This window comes from Lolium perenne, chromosome 2 (genome assembly GCF_019359855.2).
Source record: "Lolium perenne isolate Kyuss_39 chromosome 2, Kyuss_2.0, whole genome shotgun sequence".
Lineage (NCBI taxonomy): Eukaryota > Viridiplantae > Streptophyta > Magnoliopsida > Poales > Poaceae > Lolium > Lolium perenne.
In genome coordinates this window covers 239,170,499-239,183,923 of record NC_067245.2, presented here as the reverse complement: position 1 = coordinate 239,183,923, position 13,425 = coordinate 239,170,499, and the positions used below count along the sequence as shown (strand labels likewise).

The window sequence follows — 13,425 nt, the reverse complement described above, 5'->3', positions numbered from 1 at the left end:
TAGATTCAACATAATAATAATAGGAAATACATTTTGTAGATAAATACCAAACCGAGATATATGATAGGGCAATAGGAATTCAGTACGGAGATCATGTCACTCGAGCCCTAGTAACAATCATTAAGCCTAACAAAGTGCATCAACCCCATACAAAAGTATCCTCAAGATGACCCCCCTCAAATCTCCCATGATCAATCTCATCCAATCTCCATCCACCTCACAAGCCTACAAGGGACTACTGACACATGGTGATGGATAAGGAGCACACGACTGATGGAGATGTTGTTGATTAAGACAAAAAATGGCAATCGGGATCAGTTTTGAGTTTGCATCCGTGTAGAAAAGTATGGCACCCAGGTAGAATTATCATACTTTGTTTTTGATCATACTTAGTTGTGAGAGGATAAAAAGGGTGAGTATGGCACACGGCCTCAATTGAGGCATAAAAAGCGGAAATTTAATTCGGCTCCTAGGTGCATATGCACCCTCTACAAATAAAATTGAAATGTCGAAAAAATTTGACAACTTTTTTTATTATATATATCTCCACTAAATATGTGTGTTCTTCAAGTTTCGCGAGGAATCAATATTTTGTGTGGTCTATGCAAAAAATAGATTTTTTTTCTGAAAAGCCTTTTTTAGCATTGACTTTTATCTATTTTACACATGTCACACGACAAGTCAATTTTTCATAAAACGACTTACAAGCTCATAGCACATGAAAAGGTACATGCGAATTTTTCGTTCCAATTTTCAAAAAAATTCAAAATATGTGTAACATGGATTTCGAAATAGAGGTATCAAAACACCACTCTAAAAAAAAGACACTGTTCTTACACGAATGGGCCTCGTTCAGACGGTCCAAGTACAAGTCCAGTAGTCGAATCCTGTTTCTCTCCAAAACGCAGTAAAACCCATCCTCGGTACAAAAACCCTCTTCTCGCCGCCGCCGCCGCCGCCGCCGCCGCCCTTCGCCGGCGAAGTCCGTAGAACCCCGAGATCTCTACAGACCTTTCTCTTCATGGCTTTCCTTCTGCGGCGAGGCGCCGCAGTTGCCGCCCGCTCCCTGCGTGCCGCCGCCGCCTCCTCCGCTTCCACCTCCATCCACCGCCTACGGACCGCCGGATCCCTTGGCGCCGCAAGAGAGCTGCCGACCACGCAGCTTTTCCTCCTCGAGACCCGCAGAGGCTTCGCGAAGGGGAAGAAATCGAGTGAGTTGCCGCACCCGCCCTCCCCAATTCACTTGCTGTTTGCTTGTTCCTTAGATGCTATTTTCTCGATTGCGTAATCCCCCAAATTGGGTTAGTGCAATTACTTGTGGGGGTGGATCATGATATGGATGTAATCCAAGAATTGATTTATTTTTGTTTGTTGGTGCTTGCCTAGAGAATGATAGTCGAGGTGATACGGTTGAATCCGCCGCTCCTGATATTGGACCGACTGTCAAATCTGCCGCGACCGCACAAATGGAGACTGCAGTCGTCGCGTTGTCGCGAGAGCTGAGTAAACTGCGGACAGGGAGAGCTTCCCCTGGTATAATTATGATCTGCTGTTATTGTTTCTGTTGGTCCATGCTGTTTTCTTCCACAGATGCTATAACCAACGTATCTGCAGGTATGCTTGACCACATCATGGTGGAAACTGCGGATGTTAAAGTTGGATTGAATCGTATCGCTGTTGTTTCTGTCCTAGATTCGCATACACTTTCAGTGATGCCCTATGATCCTAGTGTAAGAACCTTTCTTCCCTTGTACATATAGTAATTTTCTTAAGTTGGTATATTTTGATACTCAGTATCACTTTGGTGCTTTCCATATAGGAGCCTTCAGTGTCATAGTTTCGTGTAAATGTTTATGATTTATTTGGTCCTAAAACTTAACGAGTGAATTATTTATAACACGCTGTTCACCATGTTAATGAATAGCCGATAGTAGGTCATACCAGATTTAGTTAGCACTTAGCACAGAAAGATAGCAGATGCTATATTCTAGTACTGAAATTCTAAGAGCACTCGTAACGTTATTTAATCCTGTACACTCCAAAGCATGAAAATAATAGGTGTTACAACATGTAGGACAGCTTAATCAATTATAACTTAAAGCAGAAATGGAAATATGCTCCGCTATGTTCCAATATCCAGCAACTGCTATGCTCAAATCCGTATTTTCGGATGCTACATCAATGAAATGGTACCCGCTACAGCTATTGCAAGCATTACAATGCTATTTGGTACCTTGCTGTTGAGCACTGAAACTTTCTGCTACTGATTCTAAATAACTGTTGTACAGACAATGAAGTCAATTGAGAATGCAATTGTATCATCTCCATTGGGCATCAATCCAACACCTGATGGCAATAGGATTATTGCACCTATCCCTCCGTAAGCATTAATGTTGCTGTTATTGCTTGTGTGCTCAAATTGTTTATCGTAGTTCTGTACTTATCCATAAGTGTTAATGTTTCTGTTGAAAAAATTGGGTCTATCAGTCACATTTAGGATATGCCTCTACTATAAATCACTTAAATTCACTTAATCATATTTTTTCTTACTTTTTTTTGTATTCAAGGCGAAGAAGTACGGAAGTACGAGAATTCTCTAACTATCAAAAACTTTCAATCTTTTCATTGGATTGCTTATATGCCCCTATTGTTTATTGTAGCTAGCTCTGTACTTATATGCAAGTGATTTAAGAGTTACTTTCTGGGTCAACTACTGTCCACAGACTTGCGATATGTTGCATTCGAATGTTTTATCTTTTTTACTATCTGCACTTCACAGTCTTAAGTTTGTTTTCGTTCTTCTAATTTAAATTTTGTGCATGTGCAGATTGACAAAAGAGACTATGCAGGTAAAGATTAACTAAGCTTTGAACTCATTTTTATTCTTGAAACAACTAAAAAGAAATCTGCTGCCTGAATGTAGGCACTATGTAAGGTTGTTACTAAATCTGCTGAGGATTTCAAGCAAAGTATTAGAAGAGCACGCCAAAAGGTAATTGTACTTTATTTCTTAAATTAAGATTGACGTTGTGAAGCCTTAGTTGGATACTAGGAGTATCACTGCATTTTCCAGTCAGTCAATCGTCACCAAGTATATATTTTATTTGGAATTTGCATTTACGAAGCAACCTAGAATTTATGAAATTATGATGTAGCTTTCCTGGTACAATATTTGACTATGACTTCTCTCCAAGTGGATAGCGGTTTGTCATCTGTTTAGAGAGAAGGCACTTACACCAAGCTTGATGTTCTATCCTTTGGTCTATTAGTTCAGCTAGACTTAGAAAACAGACAGTATTATGACCTTCATTCCATTTTGATTAGTGGGGGATCCATCTTTCCGTCATGTGCAATATTCAGTAATTTCTGAATATGACTTGTCACTTGTCGTAGCATCTCATCCTTGTTGGCCCAGACTCGGCAATACCTTCGCCGGGATGTTCCCTCGATACGACCTGCAACAGGCTCGTAGCCCGTCGAGTACTTTCCGACGAACAACATCGAAGACGAACCGGCAAGACACGCACATACAAGCCACAAACTAGCAGCTTGATCGATTCTGGTGAATTGCAACACACGCACGAATTAGCAAAACTTGACTAGATTGCTTTCCTAGCTAGCACTTCATGCACGCAACGCCGAACACTGGAATGCTATGGATCGCTAGAGGCCCATATCAAGCCTCGTTTTCTTTCTTTTATTTCTCTCTGGGACAAATCGATTACAGTGGTGGTTACACATATATTTATAGCAGCTAATAGCTCCAAGCCTAAGTCTTAGGACTCCTACTTTCTGCTACAATCGGAGATATTTCCAAAAATCATCAGTACTAATTATATCTCTTTAAAACCTTTGAATAATGTAGAGTGAAATATCTCTGTACGACTGAAGTACTAGCATTCAGTTTGAAATTTCTCCTGTGCTCAGTTCTTCCTATTACATCATGTTCAGCTTATTCTTTCCTTGTTCCTTCAATCTCAATGCATTGCCCTTGTGTTTCTAGGCACTTGATACGATAAAGAAATCTTCGTCTAGCATGCCAAAGGACGATATAAAGCGACTAGAGAAGGAAGTGAGTAACTCAACGATGTTCTGAAAGGAATGTGTTGCACGGTATTAAATATAATACATGTTATGTTTCCTCCAGGTGGAAGAAATGACTAAGAAGTTCATCAAGTCGGCAGAGGATATGTGCAAGGCTAAGGAGAAGGAAATCTCTGGAAGCTGAACCTGTCCTTCTAGCTGATGTTAATTTTTTTTTGTTTACCTTCCACAACTTTGATGCAAGTGATGTTGAGCCATTGCAGTTCTGCATTCATATCCCATATAACAAGTTCATTCGTGCCATTGTAGCTATAGTATTAGCAATTCAAAACAATGTGTTAGCCAGCAAGTGTTGGTGATGGAACTTCGATTCTGGTGTAATTTTCATTCAGGGAGTAACGAATTGATGCTGTTAGAATGAAAACTTGTTTGGCATGTTCATTATAGTTAATTATGGCCATTGTTTACTAGTACTACAAAGTAACCATGTCTTCTTTCTAGCACTTGTGCAATATATCTGTTGTTGGTTGTCAGTACCTACATAATCTACATGAAAAGGTTGTTTTTGTTTCAGTTTCCGAAGAAGCCATTCAGAAATGGTTTATATAGGCGCTAGCGTTATGAAAGTGGTGAACTTCTCAAAGACACTGAGAATTCAGAGTGAAAGTCACTAACAAGCTGGCTAAAGCAACTTAGCCAAAAACATCCAGAAAAGCTGTACAAACTCCCAGGCCCTGAACCAAAAACATCATGGCAACTCGGCAAAGTCTTCAAGCTGAAGACCATCACACCAACTCCACTCCACACATCATCACCCGCTCTACTTCGTCCCCTACTCTTTACAGGCACGCTCGCTGCAAACTACCAAGCCTAAACAGAGCACAGTTCATCTCACTACCTAGCTAGGTCTCACGCTTTGCCGAACACCGCCCTCGTCAGCGCTCTGATGCCACGCACCCACAGCTCCGCCGCCTCCTCACCGCCCTGGCAAACGAAGTGCACCTCCTTCCCCGTCGCCGTCACCACGCGGAACAGCCCCGGCGCGTACGCGTCGTCGCCTCGACGGCCCTTCCTCTGCCGGTACCGCTGGAACGCCGAGCTGCCCCCGACCTCGGCCTCCACGCACACCACGTTGCGCCGGCTCGACCCGCCCCACCGGAGCACGCCGGCAGCGGCGACCATCCGCAGCGACTTGCCGTGCGGCTTCCCGCGCCCGCCCTTGGTGTGCTTCACGACGTGCGCGCCCTGGAGAACGAGCTGCCGGCCCAGCTCGTCCATGATCACGTCCTCAGCCTTGTTGAACGACGCAGTGGCCAGCGCGGACCGCGCCAGGGAGAGCGCCGTCTCGCCGTGCGGGGTCACAATGTCGCACCGGGCGCCGTGGGAGATCAGCAGCTCGCACACGGCCGCGTGGCCTTCCCTGGCCGCCAGCATGAGCGGGGTGTAGCTGTCGCCGTCCGGGACGTTGACATCATAGCCCGTGCTCGCCAGGTGACGCACCGCTGCGGCGTCGCCGCGCCGGGACGCGCAGTGCAGGGCATAGAAGCCACCGGCCGGCATGCCCTTCTCCATCGCGAACTCCAGCATCACCTGCTCGAACAGGTCCCTCTTCTTGCTCTGCTGCGCGAGCCCGATCGCCGTCTCGCCACGCTTGTTGCAAAGTTTCACGTTGGCGCCGGCGAAGACGAGGGCGCGGAAGGCGTCCACGTTGCCCTCCTTGGCGGCAGCCATGATGGGCGAGCACCCGTCCGTGTCCTGCTCGTCCATGTCCACGCCAGGCTGAGCGAGCAGCACCTCCACCGCAGCGGCATCGCCGCAGCGCGCCACGAACATCATGGGCGAGAAGACGCTCCTGTCGCTGGACACGGGGATGGTCCCTGACCAAATCGCGCCAAGAACCGCGCGCTCAAAGCCCGCCTTCCAGCCACCAGAAGAGGCGACGGAGGCCGCAGACTCGCCGACCGAGTTCAGCAGCGCAACGTCTGCTCCAGCCGAAACGAGAACCCTGAGGCAGTCCTCATGCCTGTGGCGCGCGGCCAGGATGGCAGCGACATCGCCACCCTCTGCCCTCGCGTTGACGTCGCAGCCCTTGTCCATGAGCGTCTGCAGTACCTGCGGCTGGCCAAGGCGCGCGGCCATGTGAACTGGCCTGAACCTGGTGCTCCGGGACGTCTTCACAGGAGCTTCGCAGTCCGCACCGCACGCCAGCAGCGTCTCGACGGCGCCGACGCTGCCGCAGAGGACGGCGTGGTGGAGCAGCGTCCGGCCAAGGTGCGTGGCGCCAGAGGAGTACCCGTTCTGCAGGAGCATGCGGAGGATGGTGCCCGTGGACTCATAGTACTCCACGGCGCACCAGGCGGCATCGTAGGGTTCGGCGAGGCCGGCGCCAACGCGCAGCTCCTCACCGGTGGCCGCGTCCCAAGACCAAGCTCCCAGCCTCGCCCTGGTGTCCCTCTTCACACCAGCCTAGAAAAGTGGCACAAGATGGTGTCAAGAGCGTGGGTTGCTGAAGCAATGTATGGCTGTTTGTGTGCAATGTAACGCTGCATACCTGAAGTAGCTGACGAACGACGGCGACTTGCCGGCTCACGATCGCCGCGAAAAGCGCTGTGCAGTCGACATTGAGATGCAGCGACGGCTTCAGCGAACGCAAAAGCACCCGGGAGGTCGCGTTTGGATCGGCACCACACTGCAAAACAGAGAATCAGATGAATTTAGCTGCTGCCTAGGAATTTGGAGGTCTAACCTGCAACTCTTGTTGAAGTTAGAACTTAAAAAATTCCAAATGTCAATTAACTTAAAATAATGATTGACAAGAGGTTTGTAAAAATGTCAAAAAAATTTGGGTAAGATCCGCCGGAGCGGGTAGCCTTAACCGCAATGTGCTAGAGGAAAGTCCGAAGACCGTTCCCGTCCCTGTCAGGGGAGATGCCAACCGTCTCTCCTTTTTACGAACACGACGTGGCTGGTGCCTGTTCAGCTTATAAACCGCTCGCATTTTGTCTCAAGTAGCGAGGTGGGACTAAAAGGATGCTCTCTACCGCCCCACTCTCCCCATGTGCTCGCGCGGCTCCCGACGGCCCACCCCCAAAGCCCAATAAACGCCTTATACAGAAACCATGAGAAGCTAGATTCTGCCACCAGTGGCTGCCCAAGCCCATAGTTGCTCCAAAGAAAGAAATTTGTGCTAAACAGTTTTTTCCTTGACGATAATATTGAGTAATATTGAGCCGTTAACATACCTTGACGAGCGTTTCAACCACGTCGACGAAGCCACGAGTGGCGGCGGAGACGAGCGCCTGCACAGCGATGCGCGGGCGGACAAGGTCGGAGCGCATGAAGATGGCCGCCAGGGAGGCCTGCCCCTGCAGCGCCGCCTCCACGATGGCCTCCTCGCAAGCCGGCTGCGACGCGCCCGCGCGCACCAGCAGCTCGGCCACCTCCGCGTGCCCCTCCCTCGCCGCGGCCGTCGTCGGGTACCCGCGGAACACCTTCCCGTTCACGTCCGCCCCCTTTCCCTGCAAGCAGCGAAATGAACAATCAGAAAAGGTGAAAACAAATGTCTAGTGAAAATGATGATCTTATCATGATCGAGCACATGTATTCTTGAAATAAAGATGCTCATAATGCCAGTTTAATTTCTCTTTCGCTGCACAGTGGTCAGAAGGTACGATGGACCAAGGTAGAACAGGGCAGGATCGATGACCATCGGGACTCGGAACACCATAGCTGGCCTGGCCGAGCAGGGGACGTCGCTGTTTTACTACTATGTCTGGTCGCGTCGGTGATCGGTGCCTGCGTGACACCATTGGACTGGTGGCACTGTGCCCGGACTCATTTATGCAAGAGACAGAAGGGGGCCTCCTACTGGCAAGAGGGAATCTGGTCAACATTCTGCAGGCGATGGCAATGGCGTCGCTATCCATCATCGAGATATGAAATCTTTTATGTCTGTGCCTTGGCTTCATCTCAGCGTCAGCTCAATGTTTGCAGCATTGTAGCAATCGCGCGCAACGCTGCAGGCAGCATGTAGCAGTAGCTTTCAAGATGACCACAGCTGCTGGAAAATAACAGGCATTTTCGTTCTAGTGCTTCACCGTTTCTTTACCGTGTGTTTGTACAAATCCAACAAAATGAATGCATGATTGCATGAACAATGATGCCGTCCAGCTAGTGGGACGGTGCCATCAAAGTCACATCAGCCCCGTATTTACTCTTCAGTTTAACCATCCCTTGGCACACTGTAACAACAAGATATATGCACCAGGTACTGGCCATTTTCCGGCATTGGCGTATCGCACCTATGTAAATACATTGCACTGGGGAGCCAGCGCCGCGCACAGTGATGTTCTAAACAGTAGATGGTCTCCCCGTGTCACCATCAATTATCCCACTGGGGAGCCAGCGCGCGCCGCGAACAGTGGAAAGCCACACGCACCAGGAAGTAGGAGGCAGACGCCGAGCGCGCGGCAATGGCACGGAAAGGACATGGGAAGGACGGTGCCGGGCCGCGGCTGTGCATGGGCGCCGAGCGCCTGTAGCTGGCTCGCCGAGCTGCAGGGTGTACAGCTGGGCGGTGGCAGAGGGGGCAGGCAGGTCGTGGGCTACGAGACAAGGAAGACGACAGGATAGTACGTGGTGAGCTCCGTACCAGTAGCCCAACGCTACCTCCCTCCTGAGGTGGCAATGCAGACGCGGCGCGATGCGATCACGCATGTGAATTGGATGCAAATGCACGGGGACAGGTTTCTGCAGGTGACACATGCGTTTAGCGCTCATAATGGCGAGGCCCTCGGCGCTGCCTAGTTGCTAGCTTGCCGGCTACCCGGGGCTGGGGGAGGCGGTTTCACGGCGTGAAGAAAATTAACTTGTGTAGATGACAGATGCATATCTCATCCTCCTCCGAGCATGAAACCGGCAACTGTCGCCATTGCAGGCGCACGCAATGATGGCCCGGCCGCCCGGGTGAGGTTCGCTCTGGTGACTGGTTTCAGGGTTTGGTTATCGTTTTGGGGCAAGCTGAGATGGTGCAAAAGGTACAGCACGCACGGACGCATCCCCGTTCCATGCTAGCCTGCCAAACGGAGAGCTCCGAGCAGGCTAGATGCTGGAACGCCCGTTCCGGGACAAGGGCCATGGCCACAGCCATGGGGCTCTGGCTTCGGCGATGGGGGCGATGGCATTCATTGCCCTCTGGCAGAGATCAGGGTACATGCGGCGTGCGGTTTGCCTGCGGGGCAAAAATTGCTTGACCCGGTGCATGCTCGGCCCCGGCCCATGGCCTGCGTAACCTACTCCTCCCCTGCCGCGGCCACTCCCATTCAATGGCATGGCGCGTCGGCCGCCCCATCACACCGGCGTATCACCCGGACTGCCTGCACGTCTGCACGCCACCATGCCGCAGCGCAGGTCCCAGCTCCTGCTAAACACGGATTACTTCCTAGTAGAACACGATGTTACTTTGACACGTGATGCCGGCAAGCCGGTGGCGCTGTGATTAGGCCCAGGTGGCAATCAAATGCCAAGGCAAAAGGACCATAGGATCCACCAAATCTGAGGATTGCTGGAGTGTACACTACACTACAAAACAGCACGGACGTAGGATGGACACGACTCATGGTCTGGGAGATCGAAGAGGGGACGGGGCGACCCTGAGGAGAGGAGCTCACGTGATCTTTAACCCCCGACCGCGCTCACGAGGGGGAATATATTGGGCTCGGCCAAAGCGTTGAGCTGTGCCTGTTACTAGTGCTTGGCAAGTGTACACCTTAATTAGTGCAGTGTACTACCAGTGCTTTCTACAGATTCATTATGTTATGGGCAGCAGTAAACAAACCAAGTGCTGAGTCAGGGTTAAAGTCAAACCCATCTACCCTTGTCCCCCTCCAAAATACTCCATTGTACTCTCCTAAGCAGCGGTATATACAACTCATAGATTACAGTACCGTGAGCCACTCCTAAATTACAAGATCTTCTTGGAGCATCAGAGAGAAGCTGCTGCTACCAGCGCACCACTTTTTACTGCGGAACAGTAGTAATACTGGAGAGGTAAATACTGGAAGATACTTTTGAGGCGCAATATACTGTTGTACTCTAATTAACATGCCCGTATGTATGTATGTACAATAGTAATTATGTACGCTGTACACAGTAGAGGCCACCACTGATGCTTACACACGTATGTCCAGGACAGTGAAGGCGTGTCCAAGAAGCTTCCCCAGCGTAAGCTCTCCATGTCTCACGATTTTCTATCGTGGCTAGGGAACAAAAATCTGTCCGTCCGTACGCGCATTAAAGAGGAGCTGCAAACGCAAACGAAAACGCAAAGCGCGCGTGGTCCCCGTTGCAGCCATGCGGGGCTGGTACTTGGCAGCCCCTCTTCCAGAAACCGATTTGCGAGGAAACGGGTGTTCCCGGAGTGAAGGCTGGTGAGGGAACACATGATTGGGTTCCGAACTGTATGCCAAATATCTCATCATGGCTTCGTCCTCGCGTCTAATCCTTGTGTTATGGAGAAGGACGGGAGGTGGCCATAGGGAGTGATTAGCGCGCCGGAGGGGCCGGCCAAGTGCGTATTCAGAGGGAGGATTGAACGAATGGAACCGGGCGGCATTTGATCCTGGGCCAAGTCAGCTTCTGATTGGTCTGGATTATTGCGTGGGGTCCACTGCTGGAATGGGTGTTTTCCATATACAGGTACAAAACAACAGTACATACACGTGTGTGGTCCCTCTATCCTCTCCCCCGCCCCTTCGATCTCCATCCCCTCCACTCGGTTCCCCGCACGCCCCCATGGCCTCCGTCGTCGCCGGCGGGTCGCCTCCACGACGGACCTCCATCATCGCCGCGCCCGGCTCCACTCCGAGCTTGCCCGGATGCCGCCCCGTCCACGACGCCACCTCGACGCCGCCCAGTCCACGATGCCACCTCGATGCTGCCCCCGTCCTCGATGCCGCCCTGCTCCCGCCGCCGCCCCCGTCCCCGACGCCACCTCGACGTCGCCATGTCCCTGACGCCGCCCAGTCCACGACGCCAGCCTCCACCGCTCCCTCTCCGACGCCGAGTCCGCGCGCCTGACGGCTCCCTCTGCCTCGACTCCCGCGCCGTGTGCGCCGTCGTGGAGCCCAATGGCGAAGCGCGCCTCCTCGCCCTCGCACTCGCCGAGAAGCTAGACGCGCTCAAGCGCGTTGCCGCCATCGTCGCCCGCCTCGGTCGACGCTGCACGACCCGCTGCTCACCTTTGCGTCGCCCGCCGTGCTCACGCCGCGACCGCTTAGCCTCCCCGCCGGCGCGGATCTCGAGCCGCTACTCCGGAACTGCCCCGCGCTCACGGCGCTCGAGCCGACGAGAGCGCCACTAATCTCGAGCCGCTGCACCGGGTCTCCAGCCGACGAGGGCGCCGCCAACCACGCCACCCATCTCCGCTCTGCGGCCGTGTATGGAGTTGGAGGCACTGCGGCGACAATGGCGACATTGAAGCGGGGCTGCTGCTGCAACGCGTGCGGTTACAGAGAGATGGGGAAATTTCCCACTTCTCTCTCTCATCATTACGTTACGGGGCCCACCCAATGTATTAGTATATCCGTATCCTTAAAATGTTCAGCTGTCGTATGGTACATTGGGACACACCGCACACTTGGACCAATAGTAGCCCAATTTCCGCCAGGAGCATGTGCCCGCCGGTTCAACCATGCATTTTCCCATGCCTTCTCCCTTTTTAAGTTATCTGAACTAAATGAGGACAGGATTTGTCCAGCGCGTGCTTTTGTACAGTATACACTTAACTATGATGGGCACGAGCTTTGGTACTTCTCGTTTCGCAGGGAAGTAGATAGCCTTCTTCTATCTACCAGGGACTAGAGATGAGATACAGATGTGTTGTCTTGTGTACTTTCAGAGTTGGCAGCGCCCGCTGAGACCGTTCGAAAAATGTGTGCAAAATCTGCACTAGCTCGGTAAAGGTAAAGCGACGGCTACGGGAGGAAATGGAGCTATGGCTTTGCCTATGCCCTATAGCTATAGCGCTTCAAATTTGAAGCAGCGCGAGCGCTCGATGCTTCCCCAAATCGGTACAAATTGTCAACGGGAAAAAAGTTCAGGCTGGGCTCAAATTCATGGCTGAGCGCAGAGCAAAACACGGCGAAAAGCACGGCTATGGTTTCCAAACCGACCGGCGAACGGGAGCACCGGATGTTGCAAGAGAAGAGCAAGCTGCGAAAAACGGCAGTAAAAGCAGAGCAGAGCAGAGCAGAGGGCACTCACGAGCAGCGCGCGGACGAGCGCGACGTCGCCGTTGCCGGCGGCGAGGAAGAGCGGGGACACGTCGGCGCGGATCTCCTCGCGCGAGGCGCGCAGCTCGGCGGCGGCGCCCTCCCGCAGCGCCGCCTCCGCCACGCGCCGCGCGTCGAGCCACACCACCCCGGCGTAGTTCACGTCCGCGCGCCCGGACGCGAGCAGCTCACCGGCCTCCCGCGCGTCGCCGCGCGCGACGGCCTCCACGAGCCGCTGCGACGCGCCCGCGTCGCCCAGCTCCTCCGCCACCGGCCACACCTGCCGGCCGCCGGCGATCGCCGCCGGGCGCAGCAGCACCGCCATTCTATTCTGGAAGGCTCGATCTCCTCGAGTGACGGCGGCGGCGTTCCCCCGCGTATCGGGCTTCGATCTCTCTGTTCGTCTCTGCTTTGTGTGGGGTGGTGGTGACTTGAAACGGGAGGGCGCGCCGGCAGCTCGGCAAGGCGCGATTTATAGCGGCAGCTAGACACGGGCGGTGAATGGGGCTAAAGTTACAGCGCGGTGAACTGGTGTGTGGGGTCTGCGTGTAAGTCTAACGCTCGGCTTATGCCGGTGGCGTGGAGCCGTGCCCGTGAGCCCCGCTGCCCGACGAGCTGTAGGGGTGAGTGTGAGCCGCCATGAATTCTGCAGGCTCAACGCGCCGCTTGATTCCGGCTTCGGCTCAGCTGTCACTTGCCTCATCGTTTCCCTACCGAGTGGCTCGATTTCTTTTCAACCGTGGGTATATGTTTCATTGCATCACGGAAAATGAAAGGTATGTTTTCAAGATATTGACTGGAAACTCTATGAAAATGAAACGAAATGAATTCTTAGGAAACGAAGTGCACTATGGATCTATGAATAGAATAACTAGCTGTTGGATGTACTAATAGAAATAGATAAAATGATGAAAATTATGAGGATGAAGGGGAGAAATGGATAGACTTATTAGGAAATCTCGGGGCAAGCACTCTAGGAAAAGATTACAATGTAAGTTTCCTTTTTTAATATATTAGAGAGATAACTGCTCCTGGTAGAAAAAAGTGTCTAGATGATACTATTATTTCTTTAAAAGTTGATTACATTGATTTCCAGGAGACCAAGAAAGAG

General features: G+C 51.8%; 2 protein-coding genes and 1 non-coding gene across 3 annotated transcripts; 1 reads left to right on the top strand and 2 right to left on the bottom strand.

Moving 5' to 3' along the window:
- The first annotated feature begins 879 nt into the window (after positions 1-879).
- Positions 880-4,485, top strand: LOC127335353 (uncharacterized). The gene is made up of 8 exons (XM_051361997.2): positions 880-1,211; positions 1,387-1,533; positions 1,615-1,730; positions 2,289-2,380; positions 2,828-2,849; positions 2,924-2,992; positions 4,004-4,072; positions 4,148-4,485. The coding sequence occupies exons 1-8, from the start codon at positions 1,022-1,024 to the stop codon at positions 4,226-4,228; spliced, it is 786 nt and encodes a 261-aa protein (XP_051217957.1). The 5' UTR covers positions 880-1,021; the 3' UTR covers positions 4,229-4,485.
- Positions 4,486-4,698: 213 nt separating this feature from the next.
- LOC127335352 (uncharacterized) lies at positions 4,699-12,765 on the bottom strand. Its single transcript, XM_051361996.2, has 4 exons — positions 12,307-12,765; positions 7,287-7,562; positions 6,596-6,733; positions 4,699-6,510 (listed from the first exon to the last, which is right to left on the bottom strand). The coding sequence occupies exons 1-4, from the start codon at positions 12,637-12,639 to the stop codon at positions 4,954-4,956; spliced, it is 2,304 nt and encodes a 767-aa protein (XP_051217956.1). The 5' UTR covers positions 12,640-12,765; the 3' UTR covers positions 4,699-4,953.
- LOC127337328 (U6atac minor spliceosomal RNA) lies at positions 6,879-7,002 on the bottom strand. Its single transcript, XR_007873739.1, has one exon. It is a non-coding gene; the product is annotated as a U6atac minor spliceosomal RNA (small nuclear RNA).
- Positions 12,766-13,425: the final 660 nt, after the last annotated feature.